Here is a 15,209-nt window from a genome sequence, read left to right on the forward strand (position 1 = left end):
CCACTCGTGCTCACCCGCACTACTGTAATCATATGATAGCGATCCGGGGTCCGAAACACCGCAGCCGACACCAACTTGTTCGCGGTCCACTTCGAACAACTCTCAAGGGAACTTTTTCTCCCACCCCCTCCCTTAAAAACAACTTTGGAGTCGCCGGGGGTGGTCGAGGAGGGGCTCGCATCATCCGGAGACGAGTTGGGCTCGGAACCGAGCAGGGGGGGGGGCGGCTGTGATTTGAAGAATAGCCGCTTGAGAGACACGCTCGTCGGACGGAAGACCCGTGGTGTCCGTTTGGAGACTTTTTTGTTTGTTTGTTTGCTTGTTTGATAAACCCCCCCACCACCATCGCTCCACCATACAATATTTTTGTAATAAATCAAACCAGAGTGCTTTTGCATCGACGCTTCAGCCATGGTCGGGGAGACAGAGGTGAAGGAGCGACCCAAGTCCAACCCGGACTATTTAATGCAGCTGATGAACGATCGGAAGGTTATGAGTTCATTGCCAAACTTCAGCGGCATCTTCACGCATCTGGAGCGGCTGCTGGATGAAGGTAAGGTGGGTGGGACGGGGGGTCTCGAGCGTGTCACTTTGAACAAATCAAATGTGACATTTTTAAAGTTGACATCTCATATAAAATGCCATTTTCTGTGCTTTATCAGTTACGCACATGCAGAGTGAACGAGTGAGCGTGTGTGAGCGAGTGAGTTGGTGATGGGAACAAACAGACAGTTGTTAGTCTTTGCCAGTGACCTAATGCGCAGGCTTATGGTGGGAGTGATGCAGCCCATCCCTGTACTGGAACGACACAACATGTCACTGGGCAACTTGTTCCATTTCTCTTCATGGAAGCACAAATACTCAAATAATCACATCATTGCAATCGTGTCCTTTAGTCATCTGCAATCTATTTTGTTTTTCAAGCTCGCTGCTCTTGGAAAGAAACCAATTGTTACAACTGGTTAAGTGACAGTCATTATTTTAAAAACACAAAGGCCACACCACATGATAGCGTGACAGCCACGTTTAGAATCAAAGTGGCCCGTGTTCGGCGTGTTCTGGCCTGGCCAGAGTTATGTGGACAGGCGCCCAGATCAGACAGCCGCACACACTTTCGTCCATATTATGACGACACACGCTGTACTGTGCATCAAATCTTGCTAATTGACATGACGACTATTCATTTGTAACATGAAACTAAACACAAGACGACTTGACGATGACAGCGTTTCGCTATGGCTTTCTTTCACTTCTCAAAGTGTGGCCACGCATGACCCAAAAGTGGAGGGTCACAATAGGTTGTTAAGGGTTGCTGAGGTCAGACGATATTTGCACCTCAAGGCAGCCATTGGCTGGTGTTTGTGTGCGTGAGTGCGCTCGGCATGCAAGCACTTATTATTGCGCCGGGGTGTCATTACAGAGGCATTGTGGGCCGCCGGGTCGAGCCTAAACAAACATTACAAGCATGACAGTGTTTTAATGGGCCGCGTAAGAGCAGACATTGCACGTTTTTTCAAAATGAACAAATCCGTTCTGTCCAGTTTCGTTATTGGGTCACACTGACCTCCCGAGCATATTTACTGGGTTAAAAGGGAACAGCATGTGTCAACATAGCAGGAGAAATTGTCAGCGCTGTCTCATGAGTCACTTTTTTTCTCGTCCCGGCAGAAATCGGGCGGGTACGCAAGGACATGTACAACGACACGGTGAACGGAGGCATGTTCAACGGACGCGATATGGAGGAACTGCCCGAAGCCGTCGGAGCCGTGGCCCAGCTGCAAGAGAAGCTCTATGTGCCGGTCAAAGAGTACCCCGACGTGAGTTGGGGCCGGCGGGTGACCTTCGAACTTTTCTACCAGTTGTTTACTTTTCCCTTTTATCTCCTGTCGGTGGCGGGAGGGAGGATGAAAAGTCAGTCGGGCCTCCCTCGACCCATTTTAAATTTCAGGAGACAATTAAGATGCCATAATAATAAGAAATTACCCAATTTCTTAAAATCAACATGCTAAATTTGCCAAAATAGTAAGAAATTAATTTCTAAAATGAGCTGTGATGTCATAAAAAGGTGACAAGCCCAAGAAAAGGTTTTGACTTCATCCTAAAAAGTCAAAACACAATTTTTTTAACCAGTTTTGTTTGCTGATAAATTCTGATTATTTATGCAGTTTTCCCCAGCGTGACGTCGTATCTCATCCATATTTAGAGGCGTTTAAATAGATGGATTAAGCCTTCTCCCCTGCCGTAAATATTAGGCCCGCGTGCATCCGGCACATCGTCGCCATTGCTGCCAAGTACAGTTAAGTACTCCAATATGAGTCGTGTTGATCCAGATTGAAGGGCTCACATGATTTCTTTGCAATCATTTATATTGTTTTTTTATTCCTTACCCTTCACTTCCCCTCCTCCACGCATCAGCTCGCCAATCAGCCAGTACAATGACAGGCTGTCCTCACTCACATGACGGCGAGGCAAACGCTTGAGATCAAGGTTAAATTTAGTCGGAGCCGCTCGTCTCTATCGCTGCGTATCGCCATGTGAGTCAGAGGTCAGCGCGCCATCGACGTGTAGCCACTGTGGAAGTATTGTGCGTGCGCTTGTGTGTTTGTACCGTGTGTGAGACGAGTATACACATGCGCTCACACACACACGGGCCAGCTGTCTTGTTAATCACTCAGTCTCCGTGACAGATAAGGTTAAGCGAGCGCCGCCGTCCTCTCATGCCACCTATAATGATCTATTTTTGGTCTCGCTTGGTAACGCAAACACATCACACAAGCCGACCCCAAGTGGGCTCGTGTCATATGCGACCACCTTGATGTTATTTTTATTTTTTTTTGCTTTGGTCCACAGTTTAATTTTGTCGGGAGGATCCTAGGCCCGCGAGGACTGACGGCCAAACAGCTGGAGGCGGAGACCGGCTGCAAGATCATGGTGCGCGGGAAAGGCTCAATGAGGGACAAGAAGAAGGTACGCGCCACTCTTTAACGGTCTCCAGGGTCGTTTGCGGATCTTGTTTTATTGCGTTTACTAAAAAGGATCTCCTGTTAAAGGATCTGTTAACTGTGGCTCCAGGGCTCCCCCTTGAGTTGTGACATCCTTTCATCGGTTCTCCCACAGAAGCCTGGCTAATGGACATGCTAAGCGCTAACAGGATATTTTATTGTTTATTCTTTGTAATTGGACAATTTCTAAAAACGTCAATTAGGAGTAATTATGAAGCATCCTTGACAGAAGTTAAAGAATCCAATGAATGCAACGGTTCTGCTTGTCCTTAATTTATGGCAGGAATGTTTGCGTGGATGGTTTAATTGCATTTATTGAAAGGATTCACTAAAGGAAAATTTGTCCAACCGTAGCAGGTCACAACACTGAATAGCAACAATTTCAAATGTATTACTTAAAGATTAAAACTAAATATTTGTGCTTAAAGGTGACATTGCGTTTATCAGGTCAATAGCGAGGTCTCACTTCCCGTTCTCACACAAAATGTTTTTTCCTTTGACACGCTCAAAATAATTGTAATGACTCATGTGAAAAAATGTCCAGACATCACAAGTCAAGATTGCACAATAGACGAACGTCGGAAATGGGCGAAACTACAGAACCGAATAAAATTGGGTGTTGCCTTCAGGGAGCGTTTGAAATCATAGTTTTCCTCACATCTCTATCCCTTTATCCATCTTTCCATGTATAGTCGCCACCCACAATGTGATTTCACTTCGTCCCGCTGCTTCGTCCATCTGTCTTTTCTTCCTTCTCCCCTGTTGTCTCCTCCCGTTGGCTGGTTCCAGCTTTCCAAACGGCAGGTGGAGCAAGTCCAGCATTCCATGCGACGCCCCCCACCCACCTCTCTTTCTCTCCCTTCCTCTCTCTCTAGAACATTCCCTACCCCGCACACCCTCTGAGAGACACACACACAGAGGAAGGAAAACAGAGACACAGTGGGAGAGGAGGCCAAGAGAAAGATGTTGACTTTTTAGTGCTCTTCAAAACGATACATCTCACTTGACAAAACATTCGCAGAGCGGGCCGTCCCTCAACCCAGCGTGCACGCCCCACACTGCGACGGACGCTTTCGTAACTTCGTTTTCCGCCAGCATGTGGTTGCAGCCAATATTCATCTCCTATTACCTTTTTTTTTTTTTTTTTTTCAAGTTATGAAATATGAACTAGAGTCGAGATGCTAAAATTGTTCACGATCCTTTGCCTCAATGGTGTTAATGTTTAGCTTGGCCTTGTTTATCAAAGCATTTGCGGTGTAATGCATCCATTTTTTTTTTTTACTGCTCATGAAGAGCCTATCAAAAGTGACACTGGGATTTACTCGCACTTTACGCAAAGAGCCAATGGTGCAATTTTTCTTAATGACATCATAACATTTTTTATCACAAGCTAACGCAACAAGCTTAACCTAATGCAACCCGACTTTGACACAATAGTGTCTTCCGAGATAAATGACACAATAATAAGGGTGTCGGAGCGATGATGAGGTGTCAAAAAAATTTGCGGGAAGGCTTCGTCATTTGGGGAGTTTGAGAAAGTTGCACAAGTTATTTCTAATCAACATGCCTTTGTTTCTTGTCATCATATCTCATTATTAACACTGAAAAACACATCACAGTCGGGATCAGGTGACGACCAATCACGGGTCACCTCTTTTCTAACTTTGGTCATGTGACGTTGGCAAGCTGAACCCTGTGATGTCATTATGTCAAGAGCAAGTGCCAAAATGGCCTCTGCGATGGATAAATGGATTTTGCCTCTTAATTCATATTGAATGAAACACAATATTAATCTTTTTTTTTATTTTTACTTGACTTCCTATTTAAAATGGGTCACATTGCCCCGTAACATAACAGGATTAAAAAAAAAAAAAAACACCCTCAGAGTCTCATTACATGTCGCTCGTTGTAGCGCGTGAATGGGAAAGGGCCCACGCCGTGCATACAAACCCAGCGTGCTTGTTTGTGTACTCCCTCCAGGAGGAGATGAACCGAGGCAAGCCCAACTGGGAGCACCTGAGCGAGGACCTTCATGTCCTGATCTCAGTGGAGGACACGCACAACCGCGCCAAGATCAAGCTGCAGCGGGCCATCAACGAAGTCAAGAAACTCCTCATCCCCGCTGTGAGTATCCGAAACAAAACGGGGATGAGAGTTTAGCATTTTGGTATGCACGGAAGGGGGGGGGGGGGGGGTCGGATGGGATTGTCGGTCCAAAAGTGTGTGTGTGAGTATGTGTAAGGGGTTAGGGTAATTAGGGAACACGCACAAAAAGGGGTTGCCACGGCAACACCGGGTTGTTTGAAAGGCTGCGCGAATGAATGGCGAGTCTGTTCACTCGTTCTCCCCACTCCATCACTCCTTTCACTCGTTCACAACTCACTTCATTCCAAACGACCGGCTACAATATTCCTTTTTTCTCCCCCCCCCCACCACCCCAATCTTTTTTCGTCGTCATTGTTGTACGTGCACAAGGGCCCGTTTTGATTGGAGTCCTCCGCATCGCTCGAATTCTCCGGCGCCACCTACATACGTCCCGCCCTCCCTCCGCTGCTCACATGTGGAATATCGCGTAGATTGCGAAATCGCTTCCTCTTGCAACAACTGGGTCAGAATGAAAAGAACAGCGGGGGGAATTCTATTGCCGTCGAGGCGGAAAGGTTAAGGCCGTCAGACGTCGTGGTCGCCAGGAGCACCAGCACCTGTTCATTCCTTGTTAGCGTTCATGTGCGCTGGGCTCCGACTAATAATACGTTTTGGCTTAACCGGCGCAACTTTGCCTTGAAGCAGTAAATCAGATGTGCTTCGCAGCGGGAAGTAACCAGAGCTAACGTGCTACTAGCTTGTTGGACACACAGTGTCTAGCTGGCGCTACTGTATGTGTTCTACTTTTGGGCGATGACAGAATGTTTCCTTGCAGACATTATTAGGCCAGATGATGTCAAAGTGGGAAAAAATGAGGCCCGAATATCAAAACTCTTAAGCCAATTTGCTAACCACTAGCACCTATTATCATAGAGGCTAGTCAGAAGTCACCCCACTGAATCCACACTTCCTGTATATCTGGGAGAAATCTCATTGTTGTGGTGGCGTCCATTTTGAGATGTGTGTCTTTGCGCAGGCTGAAGGCGAGGACAACTTGAAGAAAATGCAGCTGATGGAGTTGGCCATTCTCAATGGAACCTACAGAGACGCCAATGTCAAGACACGTAAGGATCACAGCACAGGATAGGAGGGGCCTCTTTCACAGGAGACCACTGTATATACAAACAATGCCTCTGTTCCTTGTAACATAGACTGCTTGTCCCTTTTTCGTCCCCTGTCCATTGTGTTTAGGTGTGGGTGCGTACACACAATCATTGTGCATCTTGTGTCCCGCAGCCACCGCCGGGTTCCCACTCGGCACCCCGCAGGCCCCTCGCATCATCACCGGCCCCACGCCCGTCCTGCCACCTGCCCTGCGCAACCCCGCCCCCGTGACCACGCCGACCATCATGCCTCTGATCCGTCAGATCCAGAGCTCCGCCCTCGTGCCGGGCGGCAACCCGCATCCGGCGCTGCTTCCCCAAGGACCCGAGTCGGGGATCATCTACACGCCCTACGAGTACCCCTACACATTGACGCCCTCCATATTGGAATACCCCATCGACTCGACCGGCGTATTAGGTAAATAATCGCCACGGTTCATCATGTTCCTACATGGACAATGGGTGTATTATGAGACCTCGATACTTGGCTCCAAATCATCAACCCAAAAAGCGCACGCAGATATTAGGATCAGAATTTACGAGTTCTCGAAACTCTGCTGTGAGCTTCAGCTTTACAGATGCCTCGTTTGATTCCTCGGCTTTTACTCGATCAATGATGACAATGCAGCCATCAGTGTCCAGCTCTCGTAATACATCCGTCTTCGTGTATCCCCAGCATGCGGAAGCTTATCGTCGGGCTAATAGTCCCTTCGTCCTGTGTTTTCGCAGGTATGGCTTTCCCAACCAAAGGCTAAGCGATTAGCTATACGTCTTAGCGCACACGGACTGGCTTGCAGAGACCCCCCTCCCCATCTCCCCGACCCCTCCCCTTCCAGAGCCAACACCCCAATCCCACCACCCCTTCCCTTTTAAACGCTTCCAGTATGCTACAGAGCAAAAGCTCACAGCTTGCTCACACTGTCGGACGACAGATTCCTCGCGCTATAGTCGAGTGTCCATGGCTTCTTCTCGCTCGTGACTTCTATTAGCTGACTAGCGTGGTGGTGTGATGCCTTCAATTCTAACCTTTTCTTAAAAAAAAAAAAAAAATTCCGCTTATTATTGTAACATTTTTTTTCTAGCGTAGATGTTCTAGCGCGCTTTTTGTGATTTAATATATCTTTTTTTCTAAAAAAGAAACAATTTTATTCATTCCAGTGCCTCATCAGTGTGATTTTGAAGCTACTAGTGAAACTTTATTTTGGATAGAAAGTAGTGGTTTGGATTCATTTTTAGAGAACAGAAGACCACAACACGATATGACGGTCCTCTTTGAATGACTTAACCCTCCTGTTATGTATGAACGCTTATCACTTATGGCTGAGGTGAAATAAGGTGTGTATGTGTATGTGTGACAGAATAGAATTGACCGTTTCTGACGTCTCGCTTTTAGCCTGTTGTGTCACTGCCAGGTTATGTATGAGAAAGGAGGTATTTGCAAATTATTTTTTAATATATACGAAAAATGAAGGCCAGCACCTCGAAATCCCAGTTTAATGATGACAAATAAATGCAAATTATTATTTTTTCTATATTTAAAAAAAAAAGTTAAGCTTGAGTAAGGCCAGCATAAGAATTTTTTTATTCTACAATTGTTGTCTTTGTCCCTTACCAAGAATGTTTATGGGTCAATGTGACCCACTCTATGTGTAATCAACATATAAAAAAAACTTGTATATTTTTAAATTATTATTTTTTACAGCCAGAAAAGGGAAGACTAGAGAAGTACATTTTTTTTACAAAACAAATCTAGATTTTTGAAGTGATCAGTTTGACCCGCAGAATAATAAGAATCTTAAAACGGGTTGATTTGACCCACATCATAACAGGAGGGTTAAAATCTTCATCCACCCGACCCCCCCATCCCACCCACCCCCTTTTGTGCACGTTGTCAAATCTCCCAGAAGTGGCGGCTGACGTTGTGATGTGTCTTTTCTGATGAGTAACCTTCTGTATTCTGTTTTGGCCAACGTCATCGCGCTTGTTAGCAGGTGCCATGACCGCTAAGGTACGCCGCCAAGACAAGAGAATCCATCCTTACCAAAGGGTAGTGACCACAGACAGAGGTTAGTTAGCTCACCAGCCACTTTATGTGTGTGTGTGCGTGCGTGTGTGCATGCAGACCAAGGGACCAGTTATTGTGAGTTTGTCTTAGCATGGCATGCCAAGATCAAATGTGAAAACAGTCTTGTTGCAGTAAGAGTGACATTTTGGGAGGAGCCATGTCAGGATGAGGGGGGGTGCGCTTATCTCTTTTTCGATAACCTAGGCGGCCCGTCTTAATTAGTGTGAATCACTCCATTCATGTGACTCCCTTCCTTGTGACTCCTGGACTTGGGAGTCCTTTTTTTTTTCCTTTTTTTTAAAAATCTCTGCTACTTCTTTTTACCCAGTACGTCCTTTGGGAACCTATTATTTATACAAGATTTCATTCCACTAAGTTCCCGTATTTTGGTGTGAATGATCAAAAGTGTTGTGCCCAATGACTACACGCCACTTAATCCCGTTTTACTACTAAAACACAGCGTGTGATGACTACTGAAGTCTGTGTTCCAAGCTCTTTTTTTTTTTTTTTTGGTATGAAATACTATTGTTTGTGGTCTTATCAGTCGCCCACTGGACTTTATCATTGGGACTGTTTACATCTTTCATATTATATTTCCTAGCCAGAGTGGTGCTGTTGCCATGTATTTAGCTGCAAAGAAAAGAAAAATACATTTGTATATAGGGATTTTAAAGTGCTTATATGAAGCTAATGGAACAAAATCGCTTGAAAGTATTTGTAGGGGTTTTTTTTTTTTTTTTTTTTAGTTTGTACATTTTTATTTTTACGGTATGCTTTTTATAGATGAAGTGTCTCCATGTAAAACTTCTATTCCGAGTGTGTAGCTTCCACTGTTCCCTGGAAGGCGGCGTTGTTGCTCTAGTGTGTGTGCTTTTGTTTTGTTTTTGATTTTGTTGTTTTTAAAAGATGAGGTGACCTTCTCAATGCACAGGCCTCATGACTGTTTTATGCAATATAGACATGGACTAGCTAGCTGCAATATGTATGTGTGTGAGCGGTGGTGCTCCTGTTGTACAAAACAAGCAACGGAAAGAAAAAAACAAACACTAAAAGGCAATAAAGACGACTATTGAGAACAAAATAAATCTCCAAAGACAACCTAAAGACTCTAAATTCTTGTAGTTAGACTGTCTATTTTGAAATCACCATCTTTTAACCTCTCATTGCTGTCTCTTACTATGGCACTTCTCTGCTCACAGTAGCCATTAGTCGCTCTGCTAATACTTCCTAGCCAATGGAGCAAAAGCATAAACGATATTAATAATAATCAGTCAGCCTTACTCGCAAATCTAGCTACTTACAACGAGAGGGTCACGCTCTCACTTACATGTAATCATGCCGTCCGTGCTTACCCAAAGTGCAGGTGGTGATAAATCTGCAACCACATGGACAAATGATATGCCGTAATCACAAAAATGCTAATTTTCATGGGAAAATTACGCGACTAAAAAAGTTTTTGTGAAAAGGAAAAACATTTTCACAGAAAGGTACATAAATACACTGAGAAAAAAAATTGTAATCTTACAAGTATAGTCATTATTTTTTCGATACACTTTAATGATGGCGGCCAATGCATCACACCCCCACACGTGCACTTTGGGTAACCACAGCGTCTCCTCCTCTGCCTCATGGTTTCACCGTCTGGTAGCATGGGTAGCGTCACGGTAGCGGCGGTCACATGACGCTGGGGGCAGCAAAGCATCTGCCCCTAGCACCGTGTGAAACCGCCGTAAAAAAAAAAAAATGCCTTGTTGTCATCCCGACGCCACTAGCTGAAACTAATCTCTCTTCTATCTTTTGTTTTTCTTTTTATGTCCCCTTCTGTGTGCCCTCTTTTTTTTGTTTCCGTTTCCTTTCCTGGTCTGTCTGTGTCCCGTCTAACTTTAGCTGCCACGGCAACTAACCCATGACACCTTTTCCACCCACTGATGACCCCCCGACCCCAACCCATTGGCCAATTGCCCCTCACTCCCGGCCCCACTGCCCTCATCCCTCCGCGCCCCATCCCAATTCGGCTCAGCCAACCAGAAGCCGGCGCCGGAAGCGACCCTTCGGTCTAACCAGCAGCGGATGGCGGTGGCGATAACCCAGCAGGGATCGAAGTTTTAGCCCACGTGCCTTCCTTTTGCATATCGCCCACCATCACCATTGTGGGGGTCCAAACGAGCTCCTGCATAAGCAATAATTACTACTCTTTTATAACTCAACTACTGAAGATGCTAATTGTTTTCACCCTGCACTCAAACTATCCACAGAGAGAGGTGTTGATTAGTCTGCATTCTACTTCATTTCCAGCAACAAACAAATGCTAACATGTTAGCATTTGATAAATTCTTTGATGTAAATACCCAACCACACGGCAGGACGATCCTTATCGTTAGCATACCAACTGTTATCTTAGCATTTTTCATTTGAAAAAAAAGCTAATTAACAGGCCTGGATAAAAAAAATATATATATCATTATTTACGGTCCAATGTATCCTTTTATGATAACGCGCAATCTCGCATCTAAATAATACCAACAACAGAGATTAAAACAGTTCCACTAAGGTTTTATTTTATATGATTTGATTAATCCTTCCTTTAAAGAAAAAACAAAAAAAAAGAAACTCAAGGCCTGAAATGTTCCTTGATTTCTTTTAAATGTCACTAACGTTTTAAGGAGTGCCTTATTGAATTTTATGCTTCTGTTAACCTCGTCAAGTGAAGTAAAATGCCAAGGCGGATCCTCTCTCTCGCTCCGCAAAAAAAAAAAAAAAAAAAAGTGAAATCTAAAAAGGCCAAAGTATCGTAGTCATCAAGTCAAGCATTCTAATGCTTCTTTCGCAAGTCTGTGAATCAACACGCCGGGTTTAAATGCCAAGTTGAAAGGAAGCTTGCACAATAACTGAACAAAAGTGCCTTTAAAAAAAAAAAAATCAACTCACCAGTATTACATTTATATTACAATTTACCTCTTTACTGCCCAATCCCTCCCTAAGTGCCACACAGTATTACGCACTGATGTCTTTTCACTTATGTGTGAGGATGAAACACTGTTATATGATTTTTTTTTTTTTTTAGCCCGCACATATTATATAAACGAGCACATGCAACACAGCCAACCGAGGCCTTGCTATCAAACATCAGGGGGTCGTGACACCTGTAACGTTTATATGTATTTTTATATGCTATTTTGTATATTAAATGAACTTTTCAGAGTTGATGCCTTACTATATATATCTATGTCCTGAAATACTGGATATGTTTTATGTGTTAACTGGAGCCTTGGAGATGAACACCACCGCTTGCCTTTGTTTTATTTTTATTTTATTTTTTGACAATTAACAGTGTAGTTCCATATTAATCTGCCCTTCAGCAGCCACTGTATAGGCTCTACTAAACATTTCTGTGTTTAACCACTTAATTGTATCTGTCTTTTTGAGGGGGGGGGTTCTTGAAAAAAATAAATAGCTATGGTAACGATGGATTCTTTAACATTGTGAACAGGAATAACATTGTAATCATTAAAGTTGTAAAAACTAACCAACTTTGTTGCTTCTCTCACTCTCTCTGTAGCACTTAATTATGCAAATGAGCTTCCTTTCTGCATACTAATCACCAAAAACAAGGGCTTTCCACACAATAAAAACACACACCCCTTTAGATGAAATGCAGGGAAAAGGCCATGAAAGTTCCGTCCCACTTCCCTCTTTTCCTTGTCTTCTCTCCATCCTGTCTCCCTCTAAAAGAGGGCATTGCACATATTTGTGCAATAAGAGAGAACAAAACACACCCGGGCTCGCCATGGTTTCTGCGAGGCATGCACATGTATAACAAGGAGGTGGGGGCGAGTGTCAGGTTTGAAATGTCGAGGGAATATAAGGGAAATTGATTACGCAAGCGCGCCCTGAAACATCTGCGCAGGATCACAGCAAATAGTGCAACTCCTACAACAACAGCTGGTCCAGAGATTCGAGGCGAAGACGGGAGCATCATCATCCCGCGATTGGCCCAGCTTCGACCTTATGGGGCTGAGATTTTATGGCGAGTCGTCCAATTTTGCAAACTTGTTCCAATATCATGAAAATTTAAAATGATCAGCAAGTCAGTCTTAAAATTTGCAATGGGATAAAATGGCCACTTTAATCCAACATGGCCGACTTCTTGAGTCTTTTCAGACTTTTTTCTTTTTAAATGAAACTGACTTTGGAGGCTACTTTTCTCAAAATGGTTGCTTCAAACAAAACTTGGATTTACTTTTTTTTTTTTTTGGAGTATGGGAAAGTCTTTAAAGGAGGATGAAGAAAATAAGCACTTTCAAGAGGGGCCTTCTTGGCACACATTGCTCGGGCCCTCGACGTAAAAATATAGTCACGTCACGTGCGCTTAAAACAAAGTTTCCCTTTAAATCCCAAAGTTAAACAACAACACAGCGTTTTCGGCGGTGAATGCAGCCATGGGTGGCTCATTCGTCCTCTGCCTGCCCTTCCTGCTTTCATTGTGGAGTTTTTGTTGGGGTGGGGGGGCTGGAGAGGGGGTGGCGGGGGCTTGATATTGAACTTCAGGCTTGGAGTTGAGCCTGCTTCACCCCCTCCCCTGATCACTGAGAGAGAAAGAACATAATGTGACCGCCGCTGACAGTCCTCTGGACAGGAAGATAGCACTAAAGGGAAAGGGTTTTGGGTTTTTTTTTTAAGAGGGGTGTGAGTGGCTGGGGAGGGGGGTTCCGTGCATGTTTTGGGATGGGTGTGTGCGCTCTTGTCTCTTTTTCCTGTTTTCAATCGTCTTCTAAGCCTCTGGTTCCACTTCTCAGGAAGCGCAATAATGTTCTCCGGTCAATTTGACCTGAGGCGGGTTTGAATTGTTAGAAAGAAAACATACATTTCTTTGTTAACTTGGGAAGAAAAACTCACAATTGAAAAAGACAAGTTTATTTTACTTGTATTACGTGGCCTTCGCTAGGCTAAACATGGTCTTCGACTTATTATTCTGCAATATGAATTAAGAATAAAAATCCACCTGTTTTTATCAATCTGGTGAGCGGCCATTTTGAGTGAAAACAGATTTCACCCATCAACACAAAAATCGGTGGACATATCTACAATGCTAGGACACTTAAAAAGGTCTAAAGAACATATGGCTGAATTTGGACAGAACCATTTTGGGCTTCATTCTCTCACTTTGCTCCGACGGAAGCGAGCTTTCATTTGTGTTGTATTTCTTTAACTTTCAAACGGGTTAATCTGACAACACAAGGGGGGTTAAATCGCTTCGCTAATATATTCTGCAGTCAGCTCCGGCCAGCGAGCCAACACACACCAAGGCTCCCACCACAATCAAAGAGTGTGTGTGTATGTGTGTGACAGGTTGATTTAGACTGCTATGCATTCTCCACATAATGAACAGCTCTACATTTCCTCCGCTCGGTAAATATTTGATGCGGCGGAATGATTTTTTAGCAGCAACGACGAGGTTGGTGGGGAGAAAAAAAAAAGTATTTAAAATCTCCAATCTTCGCTCTCACCCTTGTCCTCTTCCCATGTAAATAAGTCCCCCCCCACCAAAGAAACTCCACACACCCCTCAGTGAAGGCAGTTTAAAGACCCAACACTGTCTCCCCGGCAACCAGCATACACTGGGGTCCTGTCGTGGCCTCCCCTTGTCTTTTGTGTTTGGGAGCTCAGAGAGAGAGAGAGACAGAGAAAAGGGTAGAAAGACAGGAGGAAAAGGAGAGAATGAGAGAAAGTGAGGGGATGAAAACAAAAATAAAAGATGACATCACGGCTATGTTGCAAAAAAAAAAAAATGATGAGGATTATAGATAGCACCCCCTCCTCCCAACGGATGCAGAATAAGGACGAAAGAGAGAGAGAGAGTGGGAGAGTGAGGCCCCGGGGCCTGAATGGGGCATTGTGGGAAGACAGTGGGCACACTGGGCAGCAACACAGAGAACACTAACTCACAGATGATGCCAGAGAGTCTGAAAAACACCCACACTGGGCGACAATGGCAAACTTCATCGCTCCACTTGGCCCCTTGTGAATACACACACACATACACACTCTCTGTCACAAACTCACACACACACACAATGGCAGAATACCCGGCTAAGATGCCGTGTTATTCGGGAAATTCGGCAGCGCCACACTGAATTCCTTCAGTGGCGCTTTGAGCAGCAGATGGGCCTCCAGGGGGGCCCGCGGTTTTAAAACGTGCACGTATGGGAGCGTGCGTGTGGTCCATTGCGCCATTGCATAATGGGGGAAAAAAAAGGTGTGAAAAGGCCTACTGACATGTACCCAAGTAAAACACCTTCTCTGCATCATGTTAAGCAAAGAAAACTGTTTAACTTCAGGTTAAACAGAAAGACAGTAAATGAGACATATCATGAAATAATTTAATATTTCTAACAAAACAACCACATAGCCAAGGTTAGCTAGCAATGGAGCTAATTAACATAACATTTCTCTACCAATTACATGATTATCTTGGCAGGACACAGTTCTAGAGTGAACCTCTTTGATTTAGTGCAAACATCATATCAAAGCCCTAGGGTAAGCAGAGCTGCAATGTTAGCACAAATTATCTTCTGTTAATAATATACTGTAAATTCAGATAAGATGTGAATGTGGTACTACTATGAAGCAACTCTGCAGAAACTGGAAGAAAATGGAAGGTCTACCTTTGGGTAAAAGTTTGGAAATAAAGAATGTATTCATTAGAACAGAAAAGATCAACATAAAATAAATACATATATATTTACCATTCAGTATTTACATATTTACTTTTCTATATCTGCACAACCATTCAACATTTTTGGACATACTAGTAACTATCAGTGGTAATGTACGTATGGTTTGAAAAAAATGCAGGTCAATGAATAGTTGGCGAGATAAGGAAATTGTACGTTA

The 15,209-nt window shown here is 44.1% G+C and overlaps 1 protein-coding gene across 3 annotated transcripts; it reads left to right on the top strand.

Annotated features, from left to right (window-relative positions):
* Positions 1-28: 28 nt before the first annotated feature.
* On the top strand, positions 29-11,841 carry qki2 (QKI, KH domain containing, RNA binding 2). 3 transcript variants are annotated; one of them, XM_037277924.1, is made up of 9 exons: positions 29-553; positions 1,669-1,817; positions 2,851-2,967; positions 4,983-5,126; positions 6,124-6,211; positions 6,384-6,668; positions 6,956-6,979; positions 8,239-8,316; positions 10,203-11,841. In XM_037277924.1, the coding sequence occupies exons 1-9, from the start codon at positions 412-414 to the stop codon at positions 10,223-10,225; spliced, it is 1,050 nt and encodes a 349-aa protein (XP_037133819.1). In that variant the 5' UTR covers positions 29-411; the 3' UTR covers positions 10,226-11,841. The 3 variants fall into 3 exon arrangements, with proteins under 3 accessions (XP_037133819.1, XP_037133820.1, XP_037133821.1); XM_037277925.1 differs by lacking the exon at positions 6,956-6,979; XM_037277926.1 differs by lacking the exons at positions 6,956-6,979; positions 10,203-11,841 and having other exon boundaries at positions 30-553; positions 6,980-9,413.
* Positions 11,842-15,209: the final 3,368 nt, after the last annotated feature.

Source organism: Syngnathus acus, chromosome 19 (assembly GCF_901709675.1).
Source record: "Syngnathus acus chromosome 19, fSynAcu1.2, whole genome shotgun sequence".
NCBI classification, from domain to species: Eukaryota; Metazoa; Chordata; class Actinopteri; order Syngnathiformes; family Syngnathidae; genus Syngnathus; species Syngnathus acus.